This window comes from Mchenga conophoros, linkage group LG4 (assembly GCF_057382185.1).
Source record: "Mchenga conophoros isolate Kocher_MC1m ecotype Shallow Benthic linkage group LG4, M_conophoros_male_GT1.1, whole genome shotgun sequence".
NCBI classification, from domain to species: Eukaryota; Metazoa; Chordata; class Actinopteri; order Cichliformes; family Cichlidae; genus Mchenga; species Mchenga conophoros.
Window position 1 is genome coordinate 13,844,936 of NC_140529.1, and position 24,101 is coordinate 13,869,036.

At 41.0% G+C, this 24,101-nt stretch overlaps 3 protein-coding genes across 4 annotated transcripts; 2 read left to right on the forward strand and 1 right to left on the reverse strand.

The window, feature by feature from the left end:
* The first annotated feature begins 273 nt into the window (after positions 1 to 273).
* Positions 274 to 2,158, forward strand: LOC146575684 (GTPase IMAP family member 7). Its single transcript, XM_085270501.1, has 2 exons — positions 274 to 495; positions 678 to 2,158. The coding sequence occupies exons 1-2, from the start codon at positions 462 to 464 to the stop codon at positions 1,721 to 1,723; spliced, it is 1,080 nt and encodes a 359-aa protein (XP_085126627.1). The 5' UTR covers positions 274 to 461; the 3' UTR covers positions 1,724 to 2,158.
* Positions 2,159 to 2,370: 212 nt separating this feature from the next.
* Positions 2,371 to 5,174, reverse strand: kdelr3 (KDEL endoplasmic reticulum protein retention receptor 3). Its single transcript, XM_085270502.1, has 5 exons — positions 4,781 to 5,174; positions 4,300 to 4,400; positions 3,855 to 4,013; positions 3,523 to 3,775; positions 2,371 to 3,125 (listed from the first exon to the last, which is right to left on the reverse strand). Exons 1-5 carry the CDS (start codon positions 4,869 to 4,871, stop codon positions 3,082 to 3,084), a joined length of 648 nt encoding a protein of 215 aa, XP_085126628.1. The 5' UTR covers positions 4,872 to 5,174; the 3' UTR covers positions 2,371 to 3,081.
* A 6,219-nt stretch (positions 5,175 to 11,393) lies between these two features.
* Positions 11,394 to 23,907, forward strand: kcnj4 (potassium inwardly rectifying channel subfamily J member 4). 2 transcript variants are annotated; one of them, XM_085270503.1, is made up of 4 exons: positions 11,394 to 11,613; positions 13,203 to 13,515; positions 17,733 to 17,864; positions 19,163 to 23,907. In XM_085270503.1, exons 3-4 carry the CDS (start codon positions 17,842 to 17,844, stop codon positions 20,787 to 20,789), a joined length of 1,650 nt encoding a protein of 549 aa, XP_085126629.1. In that variant the 5' UTR covers positions 11,394 to 11,613; positions 13,203 to 13,515; positions 17,733 to 17,841; the 3' UTR covers positions 20,790 to 23,907. The 2 variants fall into 2 exon arrangements, with proteins under 2 accessions (XP_085126629.1, XP_085126630.1); XM_085270504.1 differs by having other exon boundaries at positions 13,206 to 13,515.
* The last annotated feature ends 194 nt before the right edge of the window (positions 23,908 to 24,101 follow it).

The window sequence follows — 24,101 nt, forward strand, 5'->3', positions numbered from 1 at the left end:
ATTACTATACCTTTCTAATGTTGTTGTCCCTGCCTCTCTTTCTCTCTCTCTGGCTCTGTTCCTGTGCTACTGAGTGTAACTACCGCCCCTCCCCCCTCTGCCCAGCGTAAAGCACAAGGCTCGCGTGCAGAGTGAAGCGGAAAAAAAGTGCGAGAGAGAGGCTGAGAGAAAGAAAGAAAAAAAAAAACCCCACGTGACGGCTCGCGATAAGGAGCCGGCTCGCGTCGTTCACGTCAAAGAGTCGGCTCTAAGAGCCATTTCGTTCGCGAACGACCCATCACTAGTGTGCAAGCAGCGCCTCTCTGCTCCACCACAGATTGCAGCTGCATTGAAGCACTCTGCGGTCAAATGATCTAGAAACACGAGCGTATCTCAGAAACAGCCAGTCTCTGTCTCTCTCCAGGATTTCAGCTATTTTTAAAAAAACATTTTGAAGGCTTCACTACAGTTTCTCCATCAGAATGTCGTCATCTGAAAGTGCTGCGTCACATGAAGGTATGCCCATTACACTTGTGTTGCATTACTTTGGATTAGCAAGCTGTGAACGATCAAATCACTTACCCTTTGAAATGTAAATGTGCCTACATGATTTAATATTATATATGTTGCCTGGATGTGCATGCATTATATTAATGTCAAAGGTAATTATGACACACACATGACTCTCTGTTTGGCAGTCAGTGAAGCATCAGCCCCCACATCAGAGGCTGAATCTCTGAGGATCGTTCTGCTGGGCCGGACCGGGACAGGCAGAAGCTCCTCTGGCAACACCATCCTGGGAAGGTCTGCGTTCCTGGTGGACGTGTCCCCCTGTTCTGTAACCGCACGATGCAAGAAACAGAGCGGGATAGTGGGAAGGCGGAGTATCTCCGTCATTGACACTCCCGGGCTCTTCCACACACACCTGTCTTCTCAGGAGGTTATGGCAGAGGTGGGACAGTGTGTTGGTTTCTCTTCTCCGGGACCCCACGCCTTCTTGGTGACACTGCAGCTCGGCAGGTTCACCCATGAGGAGAGGGAGGCCTTTGAGTGGATCAAAGCTAGATTAGGGCCTGGAGTAATGAGGTTTACGATGGTGCTGTTCACCTGTGGTGACCAGCTGAAGGGGAAACGCATCGAGGACTTTCTAGAGGAGAGCCAGGAGCTGTCTGAGTTTGTCAGCAGCTGCTATGGAGGATATCACGTCTTTGATAACAGCAGGCAGGAGGAAACAGATGAATGTTCACATCAAGTCATGCAACTTTTGGAGAAGGTGGACCAAATTGTGGCTAAGAATGGAGGCGGTTGCTACAGCGATGAGATGCTGAAGGAGGCTGAAGGTGCCATAAGGGAGGCACATGAGAGGATTCTGGGTGAAGCTGGGCACGTGGTGGAGTCTATTCAGACAGAGGCTGAGGTCACAGAGGGGCGGCTGCCAAGATTGGAAAAGAAGTGGGAGGATGAGGAGAGGAGAAGGGAGGAAGAGGAGGCCCGGAAGAGAGCGGAGAGGCTTTTCTGGTGCGAGCTGGTGACCGCCCTGGGGAAAGGTGCTGCGGAGGGGGCAGGGATCATGGGAAAGGACAAGGGGAAAGGGAAAGCTGTGAAGAAGGCGAAGGTGGTGGAGAAAGTGGCAGCTCTGGCTGCGTCTCCGCTCTCTGTCAGGTCGGCTGCGAAAGCAGTGGGAGGGGCCGTGAGAGAAGGAAGCAAGGTGCTATACAAACACAGAAAAACTTTACTGCGCTGAAAGGTAAATCAAAGAGACAGGACACAACGAAACCCACGTGGTGAGGACAAGTCACTTGATGTAAGGCCAGATGGACTTCTTTAGGTTTTGAAGACGTTTCGCTTCTCATCCAAGATGTTTCTCTAGAGAAGGGGTCAAATCCCTACCAGTGGTTTATAGCCCGAGACCATCCACCAGGTGCTCTAGGGATGAAAAAGCCTCCTGGATGAGAGGCGAAGCATCTTCAAAGACCTAAAAAAGCCAAGCTGCCATTTTCTCAAGCTCCACCATGACCTGGATGAATGAGAACCTACAGATGCATCACTTAACTATGATTGTGTTTCCATTGTTCAACACCACAAGCGCACCACACACGCACTCTTAGACTATACTGTGAAATACGAACTCACAGCACAATAAAGTCACACAAAAAAAAAGTCCAGTTCATCTTATTATGACTTCACACATTTGTATTTGTCAAAAATAGGTTAGTTCGCTACACAGATACAATACATTAAAAAACAATTTTCCCATCATTTCCACCCCCGACACAATAGCGTGATTTGGTTAAGGTAACAACACAGGAAGATTTAAAAATAAGAAGAACTGTTTAAAACATTGCAGCAGTTACCTTATCCGTCTTTGGCTTCATATAACAAGTGACAACATATTTTAGCCCTTTATTCTCTTCTGTACAAATGCACTGACACACAAAAGATGACGAAGGGATTCATCAGTTTGCAGCTGGCAGTGAGGAAAGGAAATGGTTTGCATACAACGCAGTGACCTATTCAGGGAGTGTCTAACAGCACAGAGTGAAAAAGGACAACACGCCGTAAAAAGATCGGGGAGCACAAATGTACAAACACTACCATATTTTTAAAGACTATGTGAAATGTGAAGGATTTATACTGAAAGAGAACTACGTGTAGTCCACCTGAGTGCTGTACAAAAAACACTGCAGCTACATTTTTGTGCTCAAAATACTCTTGATTGTTCAGGATGTAAATGTAAGCACCTCCAGAGTCACAGTCACCCTCAGCTTCCAAAGAAAAACAAAAAACAAAAAACCCACAAGCGTGCACAAATACTGTTTCTGTACTGCTGTTGCTCACTTGCCTGGTGCATATTAGGGACACACTTCCAGTGTCGCACCTGCATCTTATGGACTAATAAAACAACCATGTAAACTCCTGCAAATGTACAGACTTAAACCCAAAGAACCGATCAGACAAAAAAAGAAGAAAGAAAAAAATGGTCTAAACTACAATCACAGACCAGTTATATCATTAAGTACAAATACAGCTGAAGGATCTGCTCTCAGATGCCGATACGTGGCAGGCACAGAAGGGTGGAGGGCTGTGGTGGAGGGGTCCGTTTTAAACCGGCATCGGCAGGGTCATCTTTCCTCTTCCCCGAAGCACTGAAGGAAGACGGACGAGAAAGAAAAAAGTGAGAACACAGCGAGGGTGAGGGAGTGTTTTTTAGCTTCCCCCACTCCTTTGTTTAGCAGGTGAGCAAACACTTTAGAGCAATACATATCCTCCCTCGACAGGTAAACAATCTGAGCAGAAGCTCTCTTTCAGTCACAGAGCATAGCTGTGTGCTAGATTTCATTGCAAATTACTTCTGCATGCTGTTTTATATCATCAGAACAGAAAGTGCAGTAAAACAGGCAAGGCCGATAACCCTAATAATAACGGTGCAAATATCGGATGATTACTCAAACATAATTCTGGCGTGGCATCCTGCCAACATAAATGGATCACACCTAGACTCGGCCCTGTAGCGTAGCAGCAAATGATCGTGTTCTTACTCACCTTTTGTGACGTAGAGGTAGAAGAAATCGCAGTAGAAGATGGTCTGCACGACGCCGGACACCACCGCGATCTGGTCGAAGAAGCCCTCTGTGTGATAGCGCCACACCCAGTTGGCGATGTAGAGGGCTCTGTAGAGGCCGAGGAAGAACAGGTAGTGGGTGGTGATGGACTCCGCCTCGCCGGTCTTGGTGATCATGAAGAGCTGTGGCATTATGGCCACTGCTTCCAGAAAGATGGAGAAGGTCCACAGGATCTGGAGGCAAAGGGGTGCGTGTTAATTTTAAAGCTGTTTTTAATTGAGGGAGCTCTACATTTCTGACAGACACCTTTACCTCCATTGGGGTGAACGCATAGTTCTCCAGGAAGGACAGCCCGGTGACTGGGACCAGCAGGAACTCCACGCGGAAAGTGTCGTTCTCAGAGTCGTACGTGTTCCTGAAGCGCATGTAGATCAAGTACACCGTAGCATAGGACAAAGCCAGGAACACCACCTGAGGGCGGAGCCAAACACTGATCAGGAAAAGTGAACTTAATTGAAGACACTGTGAAACACTACAAGATGCTTTTGCTTATTTTGCTAACATCCCTGCTTTGTGTTTATTATATATATATATATATATATATATATATGTGTGTGTGTGTGTGTTAGTGAACACACAGAGATCACAGCTGGTACAAGAAATGAATGACTCTAATTTATGGTGGTCATTCAGCTCAAAGGTAATCTGACAGGGAAATGTGTGTGTGACTGTGTGTGGGTGTGACCTACAAACTTACCTTCATGACCGTGTTGTAAGCAGAAATGTAGACCGTGAACAGGTCGAGATACCTGGTGGTGAAGACAATCGCAAACAGCACCTGAGACTTCCCAGAGATGCCTGTAATGGAAATAAAATGAGAGAAATTAAAAGTGAGAGGATGAAACAGAGAAGTTAAACGTTTCCTTTTTTTTCTTCTTTCTTCTGCAACTCAGCTGTGCAGCTCTCTCACTTTAAACAAAGCTGTATGATTGGTCGAGCAGGCTGCTCTTAACTTTGTTATCATTGCCACGTAGCTTCCACTGGCGCAGGACAATCAGCGCCATGCAAATGCCATCCTTAATGCACACAGCAGATAAGAGAAGTTTCATTGTGTCACAGCTGTTTTTGTGCACCACAGCCACACGCATACATCTTTAGCGCGGATGAAAAATCATAACAGCCCAAATGCACTGATATGATCGCACAGCACCCACACTGTGTTGCTAGTGTCAACCTACCAGCACACGACTTGGACCTCCATATCTTCAGCAACAGGATGATGATAGCCACCAAGTGTGACACGTCACCCGCCAGACGGAAGATATTCATGGTGTTTATGCTCCAGCAAAAAACCTTAATGCAACTCCTCACGGGCCTTGCACGTCCTCAGGAGGCAGTCGCTGCTCATAAAACGCCAAAGGGGTGCTGTGCTGGCGTGGGCAGAGAGGCGACAAGCTGCGCGGTCACGGTCGGACGGCTCACTCTCTGTGCGCGTGACGCTAGACACAGACTCCGTGGATTCCGCTTACAGATCCGTGTGTGCCGTGGACAGACAGGAAAACCGCTTCCGAGGAGGTGACGTGGCTGATAGCTCAGCTCTTCGCCGTCATAGATTCATTACAGAGCTAAATATATCTGTTTCCGGCTTACGACTTTCAAAGTAAAACCTTGTGCTGGTTAAAGCGCATGCTCGTCGAGAGTTTAGCCCAATGACTGTAGAAAACACTCTTTAGTACATTTACTGATTTTTTTTTTCTTTTCAATACTAAGTTCAACACACTGACTTCTGACTTCTGGGTGATTATTAGCTCTTTCACTATCCATAACTATTTTTATTTTGAAGGTTGTTCCCGGTAATGACCGACTTTCTATGGCGAACTTGATGGAAGACATCCTGCAATGCACTGATTTCACAGCAGATGGCGACAAACTACTTATCTACCTATCTATATGGTGTTTCGTTATTGGAAATGGTCCCTCGAGAGCAGGAGTGTCAGACACTGGTGCCCAGCTTTGGAAAATGTGAAGGAGGGCAAATTTGGGACTTACTGTCTGTTATTAACTGTTACAGCTTTTCCTACAGAATAACCTCCTTCATGGTCATTCATACTAAAACACAGTAATTAATTAAGTAATACATAAACAATTATATGAAAAAGTACAGTTTTTTTTTTTCATTATCTACTGTACAACTTTCCGGAGATTTGTTTTTTGTTCTTTTGGGCAGTGAGTTCGGCAGCATTTCTTTATCGCTGGGAAAAACTGAGATGCATTGTTAAAATTTATTTCTTATATTAGGATATCTCATGGATTGGTTAAACTTATTTACACTTGCAGGAAAGGGAGTTTCGCTGATCTGGCCCACTTAAGATCAAACCGGGCTGTATGTAGCCCATTGTAAAATCATTCTGATATTCCTGCTCTAAAGCATAGGTGGGGAATTAAAATTACCAGATGAGAAACTGGCACTGTTGTGGAGGGCTGCTCCAACAAACTAAACTCAGTTTAGTTGCTCAGGACTAATTTTGTCTCTTTATAAAGTGCTGCTGGTAAGAATAGATGCTCCAATTAGGCCATAATTGTGTTTCCTTGGGGAAAATTAATGAGCCACGCCTTCTCTATAGGATAATTAAATGTATTTAATGGTGTTATTTAAAATGGTTTTCCTTTTAATTTGTTTGAATGAATCTCCTGGTTGTCTGAAATGTGTTTTCCAAACAAACTGCATTATTTTGCTTGTTGTCTTTTATTAACTTCACCAGTGGATCTATAATAATAAATCATATGACTTACCCATTTAAAAGCTAGTGTACAAATACATGCATTGGACAGATGGATTCACATTAGACAATATTTATTACATATTCTGAGAAGTTTATGGTCAACTCCATGATTCCAGGGCACCCAGATGCTACGAATGAAAAACAAGCCCATATGAACATCCCTCTATCACCACCACCACCACTACCACGGTGTTTGATGGTTTGAGGGGGTCTGTGCTGATATTAATTAAACATGGTGCTGTTCATTGTGGGAAAACATCTCCAATTCGGTGTTGTCTGTCCTAAAGACATTGTTCTAGAAGTCTCATGGCTTATTTAAATGTTGCTGTGCAAACCTGAGCTGTACTGACATGTTCTTTTTAGTGAGAAGAAGCTTTCTCCTTGCAGCAAGTTTTTTAGTGTTTTGCATCGTGATGAACTTTAACATTTAACATGCTAACTGAGGGCTGTGGAGTTTGTGGTGCTCGTGGGTTTCTGCAGCATCTCTGAACCTTGTATTGTCTGACTTTGTGTTGAATGTCCACTCCTGCAAAGATAGTTGCATAGTTGCAAGTTAACACACCTGAATGCTCAGCAAACTCCCAAAACCTCTGCTTTTGTAGAGGTACTCCCACTTTTGGATGATCAGTGAATCAAGTGGATTTGATTAGCACCTCCTGGCTGCTGCTTAACCTCTTAATTCCTATAGAAGCAGCAAGTGTACACTTAGTTTTTCACCTACTTTTTTTCACCTAGTCCTGTGAAAGCTTTTGTTTTCACATGACTGTACCACTGATATCACAAAAACCCCACAAAAGCTTTCAATAAAACTCAAGATGAAAAAAAAAGATTACTAAACTATTATATGATATTTTTTAACAATAAAAAATGAGTGAGCAAATGTACCCTGCAAAAAATAGCTCTGATTCCCACTTCTGTTTCACAGTTGGCAAGAAATAATTTGGAAACATGAAAAATGTATTTTTCGGTCTTCTAGAATTGCACTGTGTTTTTCTCTTTGTGTTTTCTAAAGAAATTCAGATACAAAAGAAAAAGGCTAATGCCTCATAACTAAATGTCAGCTCAATTTGGCACACAATGGAACACAAAACAAATAATTACCAACTTATGAAACGCTGAAATGTGTAAAGCACTTCAGGGCTGTTTAAGTCTGTGCCAACGGTGTTCATCCTTTTGCAGATGAGGAGTCTGTCTGCTTCAGAACTGTATATGTCTCATGAACATGAAGTGAAGATGAGTGGGCAGCTTTGACACCGGGCTTTAGGCTGTTCACCAAGAAGCAATGTTTGTGCTTTCTTTTTATTTGGCTAAAGAACCGGACTAGATTGTAAAGTGACCTGAAACATTTTACTCTTACTTATCAGTGTTTTAAAATATTCTCCACCCTCTTTGTGTGTTCACTGCTTTCTGACAGTTCCTCACCCTGGCCCCCTTTCCTCCTAATTCTGAGGAAAGCTGTATCACTGAATCACTGACACACTGTTTCTCACCATCCCGCGTTTCTGATCCCACATGATCCCACAAAATCTCCACCTCCTCCCTCTGACCGTAACCTACAAACTGAAGCCGAATTCTGGCCTTGCGTACATCACGCTACCCAACATCCTCCTCTCATTTTCATGTGATATAGACCTCCTAGATTACTCAGGAAATGCTTCCAGCCTACTTAGAGTACATCAGTGGTGGTGCAGAGAAATGAGGGGGCGACGGACACCAACGAAAAGTACATAGCTTCTTTATATACCCCAGAAGCATCCAGCACAGAGGCACTGGTTGTTTTTTCTGATTTGGTTATCCTCAAGCAGAGGCACGCACATATTTAAAAATCTGAAACACGAGAAAGCAAAAGTTCTCAATGAGCAAATTAAAGGAGAAATGGAAGAAAACTTAATGTATGCTATATTAGTCCATTAGTTCCAGTCTTATAAACACATTGATGAATGTTCATCGGCTGAATGATAGAAGCAAATGTACCACAAAGGACATCCCCTGGACAGAGCTGACCCATACTCCCATAACAAGTGTGTGCTGAGCAAAAGGTTATGGGAACTAATCTGACACCCAGGCCCGATTAATAGCTATTTATACATACACACAGCCTGGTCTGCCCCAGAGAGTCTGTCTGCCTGGTCATCTTCTGCTGGACGGTGTGAATGTCGGATCATCCTGTCTGCAAGCCTCTGTCTCCTCTCTTTCTCTCGCCACACATAGCTACTGCACTAGAACTGCATCCAGTTCAAAACCATCAATGCTCCATGACAATGGCTCCTGTCAGCTAGTAGAAATGACACCAGCTGTGACTAAGGGCTGTTATTGTCTTTAGAAATTAAAAATTAACTGTATATAAGTTTCAGCAGTCCACTAGAGGTTTGTTTTTATTTGAAATATGGGGGAAAAAAATATTTATAGCAGTGTATTTCTACCTTATAAGGATCAGACCAACTGGATGGTTTAAAGTTGAGTTGTTAAACATGCGGGTAGTGGACTAGAACTGGCCCTCCAAAGGCTAGAGATTTTACAGAGAGATTTTAATGTCTTAAATGTTTAAATATTTGTTTGTTTTTTAAGTTTACTACATAGACAGGTCTTTCAAAGTTCTTCTTCGGACACTGGTTTTCACTCAACCTCCAGCTCGTGTATCTGACAATTTAGAGATATGCTTTTTTGTTTGTTAAATCGTAAAATAGCTCCTAACTCAAGAGATGAACCCATGTTGTGTCTACACATAACAGACAACTTAGCAAATACCCTATAAACCAATAAATAACCTTTAAATTGTAGGCACTTAAACAAGCAATATCCTGTCACAAAATACAGCTAAATTTATTAGCACTGCCATTAATTGGTAGTGGCTTTATATTTCAACATGACATTGATCTCTAACAGACTGCCAATGCAGTAAAAACACACATGGATAAAAAAAAAAAACACAAACTTGAACACCATCAGTCATGGATTGGCCTCCCCAGAGCCCGGACTTCAAAATTATTGATGAAGTGTGTGATCATGTAGTGATAAAAAAAAAATGCAGCCAACATCCAAAGAATAGAATTGAAGGTCCTTCAAGTAACCCGGAGAACTATTCCTGAAGACTTCTTAAAGAAATGACACGAAAGCTGCCTAAGAGAGTTCAGACTGTGTTGGCTAATAAAGGTGGTCACACCAAATATTGACTTTTAAGCTTGTTAAATTTGTGCAAACTCTGTTTTGCCTGCAGCTATTTCCCAAAATATATATAAAAAAGAGATTTGGCTCAAGAGTTTTGTACAGTACTGCACACGGAAAGTTAAAAAAAAACAGCTAAGATAAACAGCTGTTTGTCACTTGTGCTGTACATAGTGAGCTTACCAAATGTGAATGCTTACTTGTGTTCCTTTACATTACAAGAAAGGTAGGTCATTATGCATCAGTTAACTGGTCTGGCCCCCTTAAATTAACCAAACTGGAGCATACTGTATAAAGTTAGATTGACACCCCTTGTTTAAACCATTCTACTTTGTTTATTTGTGGTTTAGATTTATATTGTGTATATTAGCATTTCAGTACATTATACTTAAAGGAACAGACCTACACAGTGGTCTAATTCAAACTAATTATGAATGTTAATGTGTGCCTGCCATTTAATGCTAATGCATTCAAGTTTCTTGGTGCTTTTTCCTGCTCTTGTGTGGCAATAATCCTTTGGTGAAGCTTTTGTGTACTTTATGTGTATTGGACTTTCTTTTTTCCTGTTTTTTTTGTTGTTGTTTTAGTCTTTGCCCTCTTAGACTGGCCTTTGAAATGTTTCATTGCTTTCGCTGTGTCTATTAACTTTAGAAACCTTGACTCCAGCTTCTGTTTATCTCTATGTCGCTGCTCCTAATAGCAACATGTCTCCGTCCTCCTCCTTGTTTCTCATCTGAGCAAATGCAACACCCACATCTGTATTCAAAGGAGGAGATTTTGAAATGAAGCACCCCTCCACTGACTCCTGCTCTATAATTTAGGTAGAAGAGGAGGAGAGCAAGACTTAGAGAAAAGCACGGAGGAGTGAGGGGCCTAAAGAGGAGCTAAGGGTGAAGGTGGACTGGGAGGAAGAAGGTTTCCATAGAAACAGCTTTGCTCAGTTTAATATCTGATATAGTGATGCGGATTCTGCATGAAGGCAGCTAAACTAGCAAACGTCTCCTGAGATTTTTCTTTTAAATCGTGCAAACAGACAAAAGAAGGTCTGAAAAGTACATTGAAACAGTTGAGGGGAGTTTGAGGTCTGCTGCTTCCCTCAGACTGAAACTATATTAGTTTCCATTTTCATTTTTGGAAACTCCACTCTGCTGTGTTTCAGGAAATATATTCTGTTTACTCCTCTATAATTATTCCTGAAGGGGTGCAGAGGCTCTGCAGCAACAGTGGTTTTACAGGTGTAGTCACAAACAGAAGTATCCCAAAGTATCCTGTAGTTGTCTGTAATTTCATGACAGTCGGTTCAATATTAGGACTTTCAACTCAAAAACATAAATAGCCTATTATCATGGTAGAGAAAAGGAAGAATGTAATGTTGTACAGACATTTATGGTGTCCAGTCAGTGAATCATAATGACTGTAATTCATCATGATTCACTGTTTCGAAATCATGAATGTCTGAAGAAAATTAGGAGTCACTCTGCTGAGTAGACATTGAGAATTTCACTGAGAAGCAGAAAAAAACAAAACAACTGAAGTTCTGGTTATAAAAAGTCATAACATTTCAGTAAGGCAAGTCGGATTTATTTTTGGAGGATCATTAATATTTGTACAAATGTGAATAGAAATGTGATTTTAAATTGTTCCTGTCTGGACCACAGTGGTAGGCCAACAAAGTGACCATGCTGTTAAGGGAAATGGGAACCAAGAAGAGGCCGCTAGGAAAGCTGCAACTACCAAGTACCTGAAGAGGATCAGGCAAGTCCTGAGGAGTCAGTTGAATGGAAAGAACAAGATCCGGGCCATCAACACCTAAGCTCTGCCCGTGATCAGTTACCCTGCAGGGATAATAAGTTGGCTAAAGGAGGAGATAGAAGCCACTATCTCTATCAGCAGGCAAGGAAGCTCCTGACCATGCATGGATGGTTTATAGTCCAGGACCCTGAGGCTGTGCACTAAGCAGAAGGAAGGAGGCCAGAGTGCTAGAACCACAGTCCAGGATGAGACATCGAACATCAGGAAGATGGCCACGACTGACTGTGTGCGCAGTGAATACTTCAAGCTGCAGAAACCCAAGAAAAAGGAGGAAGAGGAGGAACCATCATGGAAGGACAGAGCCCTGCATGGTAAGTATCACCGGCAGATAGAGGAGGTGGCTGACATCCAGAAATCCAACCAGTGGCTGGACAAAGCTGGGCTTAAAGACAGCACAGAGGCACTGATCATGGAAGCACAGGCACAAGCTCTGAGCATCTATCACACCAGGCAAGACCCCAGGTGCAGGCTGTGTAAAGATGCCCCTGAGACAACCCAGCACATAAAGCAGGGTGCAAGATGCTAGCAGGCAGGGCATACATGGAAGTCCCGAGGTCAAAATGGGAGACGCCCCCAAGGGTGGACATGCAGACAGACAAAATGGTGATAGCTAACCGATCGGACATAGTGGTGGTAGACAAACAGAGGAAGTTGGCTGTAGTGATAAATGTGGCGATACTGAATGACAGCAACATCAGGAAGAGGGAACACAAGAAGTTGGAGAAGTACCAAGGACTCAGAGAAGAGTTTAAGAAGATGTCAAGGGTAAATGTAACAGTGGCCCCAGTGGTAATCGGAGCACTCAGGGCAGTGACCCCCAAGCAGCGCGAGTGGCTCCAGCAGATCCCAGGAACAACACCCAAGATTTCTTTCCAGAAGAGTGCAGTCCTAGGAACAGCTAAGATACTGCGATTATTAGTAATGAGTTAATGCAGTCGTTTTGTTAAACCCTTTGAATTAAAGCTGAAAGTCTGCGTTGACTATTTGATCTGCAATCACTGTGATAGTGTACAGAGGCAAAGCTACAAAATGTATAGACGTATCTGTATTAACTCGCTGATCATTGTTACTTTGAAATAATAGTCCAATAGTGAACACACCATATGCTCAGTCATACTGCATCATTAAGTTGGAAGTTCAGGAATATCAAATTAAAGATTTGCAGTAAAATATGATTATTATTATAATTATGATTTAAAAATGAGAATTTTCAATATATTACTGAGATTAATCACACATTCTGCTCAGATTCAGGTCAAACAACACTTTCAGCACTTAGGTAACAAATTTGCACTCCTTCTGGAATGACCACAGTATGTGAGAGGAAGCCTGCTGCTTTATCACAGTTAAAGTTAAACTAAACACAGGGACATGGACAAAGTTTCAAAGCTTAAATCCAGCGCTCTCTGCCTTTCGTAGCTCACTGTTGTTATAACCTTTGTCAGGTGTTAACAACAAGCTGGAAAACATCTCTAGCACAGCTGTTCGGGAGTAAATGGAAAGCATTTACCGTCAAAGTGCAATTTGCGGCAACAGCCCTGTAATCATCAGGGTGATGCACAGTTTTAAACTGTGTTGGCAACTTGCTTAATCTCCAAGACCCCATATTTTTGTCTCCCACCTGTTGCCATTTTTGTTCCTTGAATAGACTTACTTCAGAAATCATGACTCAAATGAGTTCCTGCTTGCTTACATGGGCACATCAGGCATTACTCAACACCTACACAAGCTGAGAGCACACCAAGTGGATATCCATTTAGTGTCATTTCCTCTCCTTCCTCTCTTACTTTCTTTTGCTTTTTTTCTCCTCTCCTCTCCTCTCCTCTCCTCTCCTCTCCTCTCCTCTCCTCTCCTCTCCTCTCCTCTCCATCCACCTCCCCCTCCCTCCCCCCATGCACAGCAGAGGGGAGATTGACACAGCGTTTTCAGGCTGTGGCGTATGAGTACAGTAGCAGAGGAGGGTGCGCACAGACAGGATTACCATCAGCAAAGGAGGCAGCGGAGGACAGCAAAGGATTGAAGGAGAGACACGGCGGGGATGAAACGATGAATAAGCGATGAAGGAGTAACTAGAGGAAACTATTCAAAGAAAGGAAGAATTAAAGAAGTTGTCACACACCTTATGAACTTAAGGACGTTGGAGCTTTGCCCCGCAGAGTGAGAGCGAACTAAAAGTACAAGCAAAAGAAAGGAAACAACTGATCATTTGCAAGGTGAGAGTAACTCCTGCTCAAATGCCAATATTTAAGTATCAGAAAGATTTGCTGAAAAACAGTTTGATAAACCGAACTTTGAATACATTTATGTGATAACTTTGCTTGTATTTTAGAACTTTGGTAACCTCTGATGACAGACATGAAGAGCAGCTTTTAGTTTTGCATGCGGACAGCGCACTGTTTCGCAGAGATCAACCCAGAATAAGCACTGCGTCAGACGTACTCAAAGCTCGGGCATCATGGAAACTGCTGTGTAGGGTTAGGTCACACTAGTCATTCAAACACTGCAAATCTCTACAACCCTGGCGAAGCTTAAATGCATCACATGAAGACATATCAAGAATCATCAGGTATAAATATGCCCGAAGACAGTGATGATGTCCACCTGTTGATCTTCTTACGCACCTGTCTTATGTTTTTATGCAATCTCATCAGAAGGGAATCATTGTTTCTGGAGCCTTCAGAAAAAGGAGAGGAACAGCCTCATTGTATCTTCCACATCTGCAGAGTAAAGTGAAGGAAAAGGGAACAAATTATCCACTGATGGCTCCACAAAGATGGAAGAAGTTGAAGGGATCCTCTGACACAATCTTCATAATGATGCAAACACATTTTCTTTTGCAGAAAATGCTAAACATGTGGACAACAGTGTGCAGGAACTTTAATATAAAATAAAACTTCTTAGTTTGTATGAAGGACAAATTGATTAATTATCCTCGATTACATCACTGTGACCTAGTCTCGTCAGGCTAATAAACGCTGGTAATCCTTTAGGTCAGTTAAATTGAATAAACTGTAGTGAGACATTTTATTCCAAAAAAACTGACTACATTGTTCAGAGACATGACTGAGATATCAGACAACTAACTTTAAACGGTCAATAGACTTGAGCTGCTGCAGATGAGCAGTCGCCATAGTGACCTTTCTCTATCTGCTCATGAGAATAAAGAGAAGTTAGGTGGGATCAAGGTAAATGTGACCTGTGACTAAGTGTCATTGCTGCTTTTAAAACTTTGTCATCACTTTCAACCCGATGTGTTGCAAAATGATCATGTGGTCAGTTTGTATAACCGGCCTGAATCGTGAACCAGAAAATACAATATGTTATGCAAAAATTAAAATAGGACAAAATAGGAAAAAAAACCCAAACAAATCTGAATTGAAGCCAAGATGGAGGATGTCTGGGATGTGAAGATAGCGTGGGAATAATTCTCTTCATGGCTACTGCTGATGCTTTGTAGGTACTGAGGTGAAACCAGGGTATGTATTGATTAGCTTTCACAGAAGAAAGAGAAGCAAAGAGAAGTGGGATGACTAACTAAAAACAGTCTTTTTGATAAGATTATCAAAGTTATTGATCAAAACCTGAATAATCAAATTCCACGACAGTGAAAATAAATGATAGTTTAAGGCAACAATTGAAAAATAGTTCCTGTATATACAGAGTTTGAAGGTTAGCTTGTTGTATTTGAGTAGTTTTCAGTTTACTTCTAATTTTGTCTTCATGCAGAAAACATTTATATGCAATGTCATTTGCATTTGTTCACAAAGTCTTTTAAGGACACTGAAGCCACTTTCCTGTTTTCAACAATCAACGCATGATGACCAGCGATCAAGATCCTTGTGCATGATGACTGCTTCATCTGAGGCTGTATCTGATATAAAGCATGTCTGACATCTGATATAAAGCTCTGGCATTCGCACTGAAAATATTACTTTTCTTAGTGGCTGACAATGTCGTTTATCTCATCAGGGGCCATTATCAAAAGCTTTCGGGGAAATGAACACTTGAGCATCCTAATTTCCTTCTTATCACCCAGCTCACTTACCTCTTTTTTTAATCTTTGCTGAGTCTAATAGCCAGAAAGTCCCCAAGTTGCGAAGCAACATGTCTGCATTTGCATGTGCAAAATGTGCTATATACAAACATATATACAAACAATATATTCATAATTACAGCAGGGTTCCAACCAAAAATTACTTCAATATGAATGAGTCAGATAATGACACCCTTAATCTACAATTGAATACAGTAATTAGACCAAAAATCTAAATTCAAAAGGTACGTTTGATTTTGCATGTTTAAAAAAAGGCAAAAAAAAAGAACTAAATCCTCATATGTGAGGAAATGAAACCATAAACATACCCTATATTTGCACAACTCATACACAAGCTTTAACAGAGACTCTTCCTTCTTATAACGTTTTAATCTGGATTATTTTCCAGACATATGCTAAAAATGTAAAATGCGAGAAAATATGTCTTTTTGAAATTTTATCATTCATATTTTTGTGATCAGTGTGGTTCTATTGCCCTCAGTGCAGTATGAACTTATTTGGGAAATAGGCAGGTGAAAGTAAAACATCCAAACTCTGCAGGGCTCCTCTCGTCCTCATTTGTGTTTTCACTCAGTGATGCAGATCAAAAGCCTGCACTGAGTGTCACCTCTTAGCGCCCATTTAAACATATTTAAAGTCACATGTAGCTGTTGTGTTCCTGCCCTTGCACCCTTTCTCTCATTCCACCCCTCCCTCCCTCGCTGACTCATTTTATAAGAGCACTTAATACTGTATACTGCCCCCCTCCACGCACACACACAGCTGGTGACTCTCTCCACTTCCCTCCATCCCCTAAATGCCAGAGGAGATGTGTTCCTATGGAAACTGACATCAGAAAAAAAAATCCCCAGTTTTAGGTGGTGACCATTAACTGGTTTGTATTGTGTGTGTCTCATCACTGCTTCAACACTTTGGTACCTGCACTCTGCCAGCCCTCCTGTTCATTACAGCTTAGAAACCTTTTGCACTCAAAGGGAAGCCTTAGAGCTTATACACTGCTGGCTCACTGAAACAGACACAAGCTAGGAGATCTGCAAAATCATGCTGTTAGCTGGAAGTTAGCCTGAGTGGAGGCAGACACACACTACTTATTAAAAATCGAATCCCTGCAATCAGCACTTACAGACATTTCTCTATGTGTATGTGGTTTCCAGTGAACTCTCTGGTTGATTAGGAGAAATGATTAAAGCCTCCGACCCCATCTTACAGAGAAACAAAAATACAGTTTCATGTGACACCTGAAAATTCAAGAAAAGTCAGTGTCACTTTGCTAATTTATTCTCTTATTTTACTATATTTTGAACTAGAAATCACGTAAAAAAAAAAAACTCAGCTCAACACATGCATTTGATTCTGATGCCCGATATAGTGTTATATTATCGATATAAGCTACACTATAGACAGATATAGACAGTTTTGCGCCTTTAGATCGGGCCCCATATGTCTTAAACAAATAACTGCATAAACTTTTATTTTCAATTAAAGATGCATAAGATGCAAATAGTCTCACAAACAGCTCTCTGACATTGCAGATGTGCTAAATAGATACAAAGAGAGAGTTTAATAGTAAACGCATTGTTCAAAAAATTTCAAATGACTTGTCTGACTGGATTTCATTAAGTCTGAAAAGCTTCTGAGAAAATAAAAGCACAATGGTGAACACAAAATGCAAATAAACTGTGTCATAGTAAGGTATGTGAGTCTTGGAGGGGTGGGAGGTAAGTTCATGCTACTATCCTTGATCTCTTGGTCTGGGTGTAGCAGTAATATAACACACTGGCTGCAATCAGGTTTGTAACATGTAATTTTGCTAGGTTGCCAAAGTATCTGTCAAACTCATTTTAGTTCATAGGCCACAGATCCCTTCATGTGATTGCAAGTGGACTAAAACTTTTAAAAAAAGAAAAAAGAAATCAGTTTTTTTTATTGTAAAGAAGTAGAGGTGCATTTTATCAGCATTAGCATTTGATAACAAAGCAAATGACAACAAGCCTGGGATGTCTTGGGGAAAAAAGGCACAGGTTTTCAGTTTCAGTCCATTTTCTGTAATTAAAAAGAAAGAAAATGCTCCTTAAATTAAACAAAATATGCTGCCTTCTTCAGTGTGCGATGCCAGGCTGTGGTTGATGTCTTTGTCAGTGAGAAGACTTTAAAACTTCAGATGACTTCTTTTTGCTTTGTCTGTTACACTCATGCATCCTCATGGGAACCACATTTTAACTCACAAAACCAAAACCATGCATAGACTACTATTCCTCAGATTTTCCACTCATGCATTACTATTATGCAAAATATTAAATGTGGTGAGGTTGGTTTAAAAAAGCAAGACAGCAACCATCACATGACAGTTTCTGTTGAATTTTATGCTTCTTCCAGGGGTCTCTTCAGTGGCCTGAACACCACCTGCTGTGAAGAGACCAGATGTTTGGGAGTAGGACACAGTTTGGCCTCCCACTGTGGCCCTCTACCTGTGATCACTGGTGCCATGGGAACAAGTAGAGCCAACAGGTGAGCCCAGTAATATCAGCCTGATGTAAATTTACTGATGCGGACCATTGGTCTTTGAACTCATTTTACTTGGTGTTGCTGGAATTGTAGCATCTCATTATTACTGTATCAGCTCTGTTTGGGCAGCTATCTTTGAATTCTCAGCTTCATCTCATTATTTCCTGACTAATTTGTAGAGGATCAAAGACTGCTGCGTTCACTGAAACAATTTCATCCTTTTTTAATTTGAACGTTGGTTGGTTTAGAAGTATCCAACCGTCCGGTGAGAATGGGCTTGTTAATTTGGGTTGGCAGGATGAGTCAGGACCAGCTCAGGGATATTTACAGTAAGCAGATCCTTAGAAAAGGCCAAGGCCGTCCTACGCTGTCCTGACCAGCGGCACATGAAGAGCTCTCGGCTTCAGGTAGCTGCAGCAGGTCTCGCACAGTGAAGAAGGAGGTTGCCTTGATGTACTATGCACTATGTTCATTTTTTTCCATTCTGTGTGTAAATCAATAGTCGGACACCTTATTTTTCTTCTTTAACTGCTTGTTGTGACTTAAATATACCAAGGCGGTTCTTATGGATTTCATTTTGTCTTACAGTTTTGTGTCTTGCGAATCAGCATGATGTTTACCCCCAGCACCACAACCGCTCACATCCCCACCCAAGAAAAACAACACATAACATCGATTTGTCATTGTCAACATAAACTTAGCATCTCTCAAACAGAGCTCTCAAGTGTCAGTGGGTCAATGAATGATTAATAGAGTGTTAACACTCATTTACATATGATGAAGTGCCCCCACAGTACAGGCATGTCCATCCCAAAATGATTTGTCTGACTGACACTGAGTCACGTATAATCCTATAATCTGTGATGACAGCGATCCTTCTCACGCAGCTAAATTGAACTCACCTTCCTAGCAGGTAATCCTCTATGTAAAGGAGATGCTGATACACTCAGGTGAAGATGAGTTTGGTCAATTTAAGTAGACCATTTGTGACTCTGAGTTCAATATATGTTTTGTTTTATGACTGGAGTCATAAATGTTACTTGATGCTGACCTTCCAATCTGACTGGACTGAGAATGAGTAAAAAAAAAAGCAGCCAATGTCTAAGGACAAACTTTGAAAAGAGCTTCAGAAACCCAGAGAACTATTTCTCAACACCCCTTCAAAAATTGGAATTGGAAATTCTGGAGCTAATTGGAAGCAACAGATAAAGAAAAGAGTTTTGCACAGTACGCCACAATCAACTAAGAATAAAAGAAAAAAAAATACAATTTTTAATCCAAGTCCCTTTTTTTCCTGACAGGTACAGCATTGTGTCTGATACTTTACCAGAGGAAGAAAGGCAAAAGATTTCTAGCTTAGGACTCCATAACGGCCACAGTTCACCCAGATTCAGACTGCACTTGGCCTGCACCTCAGAAGGAGAAGACAGGAGGAGGTCAGGAACCTCCGCTATCGTGCCCAGCACGACGGAGCAAGGAGTGATGAACAACTACAACGGAAAGGTTCTGACAAGGGGCTCCAACCAAGTACGGAGCCGATTTGTGAAGAAAAATGGACAATGTAACGTTGTGTTCACCAACATGGAAGAAAAGGGGCAGCGCTTTCTAGCTGACATCTTCACCACCTGTGTGGACAGCCGCTGGAGATACCTGTTGGCTGTATTCTGCACCAGCTTTCTTGTCTCCTGGCTGTTTTTTGGTTTAATCTTTTACACTGTTGCCCTGGCACATGGGGACTTTGAAGAGCACCCTACACTGAAGGGTGATGGACTGACACCTGGAGGTCTGCACGGAGCCACATCTGGACATACAACTGGAGAGCAAGCACAAAGGATGCCCTGCATACTTCATGTTCAGGGGTTTATTGGGGCGCTCCTGTTCTCCATGGAGACCCAAACTACTATTGGTTACGGATGGCGCTGTGTTACCGAGGAGTGCCCTGTTGCTGTAATAACAGTGGTGATACAGTCCATAGTAGGCTGCATCATTGACTCTTTCATGATTGGCACCATTATGGCCAAGATGGCTCGGCCAAAGAAGAGGAACCAGACCCTCATGTTCTCCAAAAATGCTGTCATTGCGCTGCGTGATGGCAAGCTGTGCCTCATGTGGAGGGTGGGGAACCTGCGGAAGAGCCACATTGTGGAGGCTCACGTCCGTGCCCAGCTCATACGTTCGTATGTCACAGCTGAGGGCGAATTCATCCCTTTAGAGCAGATGGACCTCAATGTGGGCTATGATGAGGGCACAGACAGGCTGTTTCTAGTATCTCCACTGGTTATAGTCCACGAGATAGACAAAGATAGCCCCTTGTATACTCTGAGCCGAGCTGATCTGGAGGCAGATGACTTTGAGGTCGTTGTGATCCTGGAAGGAATGGTGGAGGCCACAGCCATGACCACCCAGTTCCGTAGCTCCTACCTTTCCAGAGAGATCTTCTGGGGCCACAGGTTTGAGCCTGTGATCTACGAGGACCGCGACCGCTACAAGGTAGACTACGCACGCTTTCACAAGACATACGAGGTGCCGTCAATGCCCCATCTCAGCGCCAAAGAGCTGGATGAAGCTGCGAGCAAGGCTTCTTCCGCTGCTTCTCCTGCGTCTGCATGCAGAGCCACAAAAGACTTGATCCCCATGTCACTTAACGCTTTCTGCTATGAGAACGAGGTGGCATTGAGCTGTGGGGAGGAAGAGGATGATATATTTGACTCTTCTCAGATTGTAGGGAAGGAGAGGGCAGAGGAGAGAAGGACTTCAGTTTCTGTTGACTTCCAAAATATGTTCCACGACAACTCGACCGTGACTTCAGGCAGTCACAATGTCATGTGTGTTCTTGACATGGACAATAACCAGATGGAGTTTGATATCTTACAGACTGCAATTCCTCTTGATCCAGTGACCTATAAGAGCGAGCAAGAGATTCAGTGAGAAGGGGGAGGGTATGGTCTCCCATGCTCCTCCTGTTTCTCGACCTGTTTTCTGCATTTCCCATACCCCTTTTGCCTTTCCAGTGTTATTTTATATTCACATTCAGTGGCTCAAAAGTACGAAATGTTTCCTAAATAGTTTTGTGATGGAATTTCTTAGAGCTTTTGTCAAAGGTTCTTTGTGCAGAATAAGTCTGGCTTTTTTTATTTTGGCTCCCGACAGGATTTTGGCTCTTTTATTATGATTTGACAAAGGAAAGCACAGTGGCAGAAAAGCCCACAAACTTGGACTAAGAAATGTATATTTTGCATAATTAAAATGTTCTTTATCTTAACTTAATTTCTATGTGAACATAAACAATATATTTTATGAAAGAAATAGCAATTCTGATTTGAATTCTCTTTATGAAGAGAACCGAAGTTCTTCAAGTTTTATGCTCGATAAACTTCAGCCGGTTCGTGGATCATCATGCTGGCAATAGTTTCCCACATTGTCTTTTATATTCCCATTTGTATTGAAGCTTGTTTCTACTGCTGAAAGAAGTCAGAATATTTGACTTACAAATGTACATTGAAATGGAAAATATTTGTGCGCTGCAAATGTTGAAATTTACAGGAGAGAATCTTCTATATAAACGTTCATTCAAGTATATTTCCTAAAACTGCCCTATAATAAGTTATTTAGCATACATTATTGATAAACTTTTTGATTTTGTACAGTAGCAAAAAAAATTCTAAGTGCAATCACTAAGTGTAACAGAAGATGTTTCCTGAAGAACGTAATAAAGTTTCCTTAAGATAAACTTAGAGGGATGTCACTGGATTTAAAATCTAATGTTTAAAACATAGTTTTGAGCTTAAAGTTGATTTGTTAAAATGCTTAATTTTATTAGTGTATCAAGACTAAAATAACTTTATTAAGTTTTTGATAATGATTAAAAAGCAGAGTACACTATAAAAAATTGTGTAAAAAAAAAGAAGGGGGAAATGTCCTGGTAATTTTCTGCCATTACATTTTTAATGGAGGTTTGCGTATTTGGTAACTGGTAAAATTATTGTGTGATTAAAAAATACACAAAAAAAATCCTTAAAAAGTTCATATGGAAAATGATTTCATTTTAAACCAGCACATTTCACTGTATTTTTACAGATTTTGTTTTTACTGTGCAGATTTCTTGATCGCTCCTTCTGAGGATTTCTTTCTTGGTTTGTTTCTTGCGGAGGTTGCAGGCTGTGATTACAGAATCAATACTGAGAATCGGCTTCAAAACACATTTGCTCTGTTACTGTCCGCCAAAGAAAGGTGTGGTGTTGGATAACAGTGGCCCGTGTACAGTACTTGCCTCTATGATAGTAGGAAGCACAACAGGAAACAAAGGGACGGAGGCTGTTTGTGCAGTCTCAGGAAGTGCAATAAGTATTTGGATGTGGGTGGACGGGATTATTACTGATGTCTTATGAATTGTTGCAGACAAAGTTGACATGATGATTGTATGATAGATGACATGAGAAATAAGTTTCCAATATTTACTGGGAAAGCATGCTGAGAGAGCCAAATGATATGATAGATGATAAAAGTTTACCATGGAAAATACTAAAATACCTGTAAATAAACATTATTTACTTTACTGATTGTATCGTCAAATATTTCCCATCAATTAGTTTCAGACTGAGGCCTGAACAAATATTTGTAATATGTTTACCCCATGGCTTTTACATGCAGTAATCAGACTGTACCGACTACAATATTCAGTCTGATGGTTTTTATTTTATTTTATTTTATCTTAATGTTTTGTTTTGTTTATTGAGACTTTTATGAGTTTAATTTTTTTTTTTTTTGCTGACTGCTAGCAGGCGTGTTTGTTTTGTATTAATGTGAATGTGTGGGAGAGAGACTGGATGTAGAAACGATGTGCATCTGAGCAACAAACAGTAAATAGTTTTAGTTTTCATAATGTTTTATTGTCAAAATTCTCAATCCAGATAACTAGGATTATACAAAGCATATGTAAAGCAACTCAACTGACAAACATACACTGCCAGCCAAAGTAAAATACTTACTATGGTTTAATGAATTCAACACTGCAGGATGACAAAATAAAAAATACAAACATAACTGACTTTTAAATAACTTACACTTTGATGTGCATATCAGTTTCACGTTTATCATCATGTTTATTCATATTTATAAATGTTTTTGACAGTACAGTGCAAGTTTTGGTGTAAATGTTTTTTTGTTTGCCCTGGTACATCTTGTAAATAAGACTGAAATTACTGTATCCATAATAATTTTCTCAAACATTCATATGAAATGCATATTTAACACACTTAAATTCAAATTTTACAATTGTGTGAATTTGATTTGACAAGGACACCTTAAAATACGGAGGACCAAAACATTACTTAATTAAATTAACATATTAAATGAAAATGTGCCTGATTTGGCACATTTGATGGCATATTCATTTAGTTACTGAAAGCAGGTGAGCCACCGAGATGCAATAAACAAGTAAAATTGGAGTTCTGGACTTCTGATTCTGACTTTTTTTTAGTGTGGTTGTTCGTGTAATTTCTGAAATTTTACTTTATATTTATTTATTGAGACATATACATTGTTGGTTTTGGTTCTCCATATTTAAATGTAATCAGATTCTGATTAAAATGTTGTTAAATTTCTATACTTGTGTACAGATTATTTTGACATGAACATGGGCAAAAAAAATACAATTTTAAGTTACTCTGAAATTCTTAAGTTATTTTAAAAATAAAAAAGTGAAAACACATTTTTCACAAGGTTTTGACTGGCAGTGTATAAAAGTCTTTATGCAATGTCAGTTCTGGATTGTGTAATACTTGACAAGAATGGGTGTTAACTTAACAAGTATGTGCTTTGTATCCTTTGCTATAAAGTCTTCCTGCTTTGTAGAAATCAAATGATTTTCCATTCCTTCCTTGGGGATTAACACACGCACTGAGCAAACTACTGTCAGACTGAAATAAGCTGAAAAGATTTAAAAAAAAAAAAAACAAAAAAAAAAACCCTGAAGTACAAAGCACTTTATTCTTTCTTGTACATTTTTTGATGTTGCAAATAAATATTTCTGTAATTATGTCTGTAATGCTGTTCTCTGCTCTCTCTCTCTCTCTCTCTCTCTCTCACACACACACACACACACACACACACACACGCACACACACACACACACACACACACACACTCCTTTCTAGTGTATGCACTGAACTCCTCTGCACTGTTTGCCATTCCTCTCCGCAGCCACTAGATGCCTCTGCAGGCGTTTCCATCACACGAGAA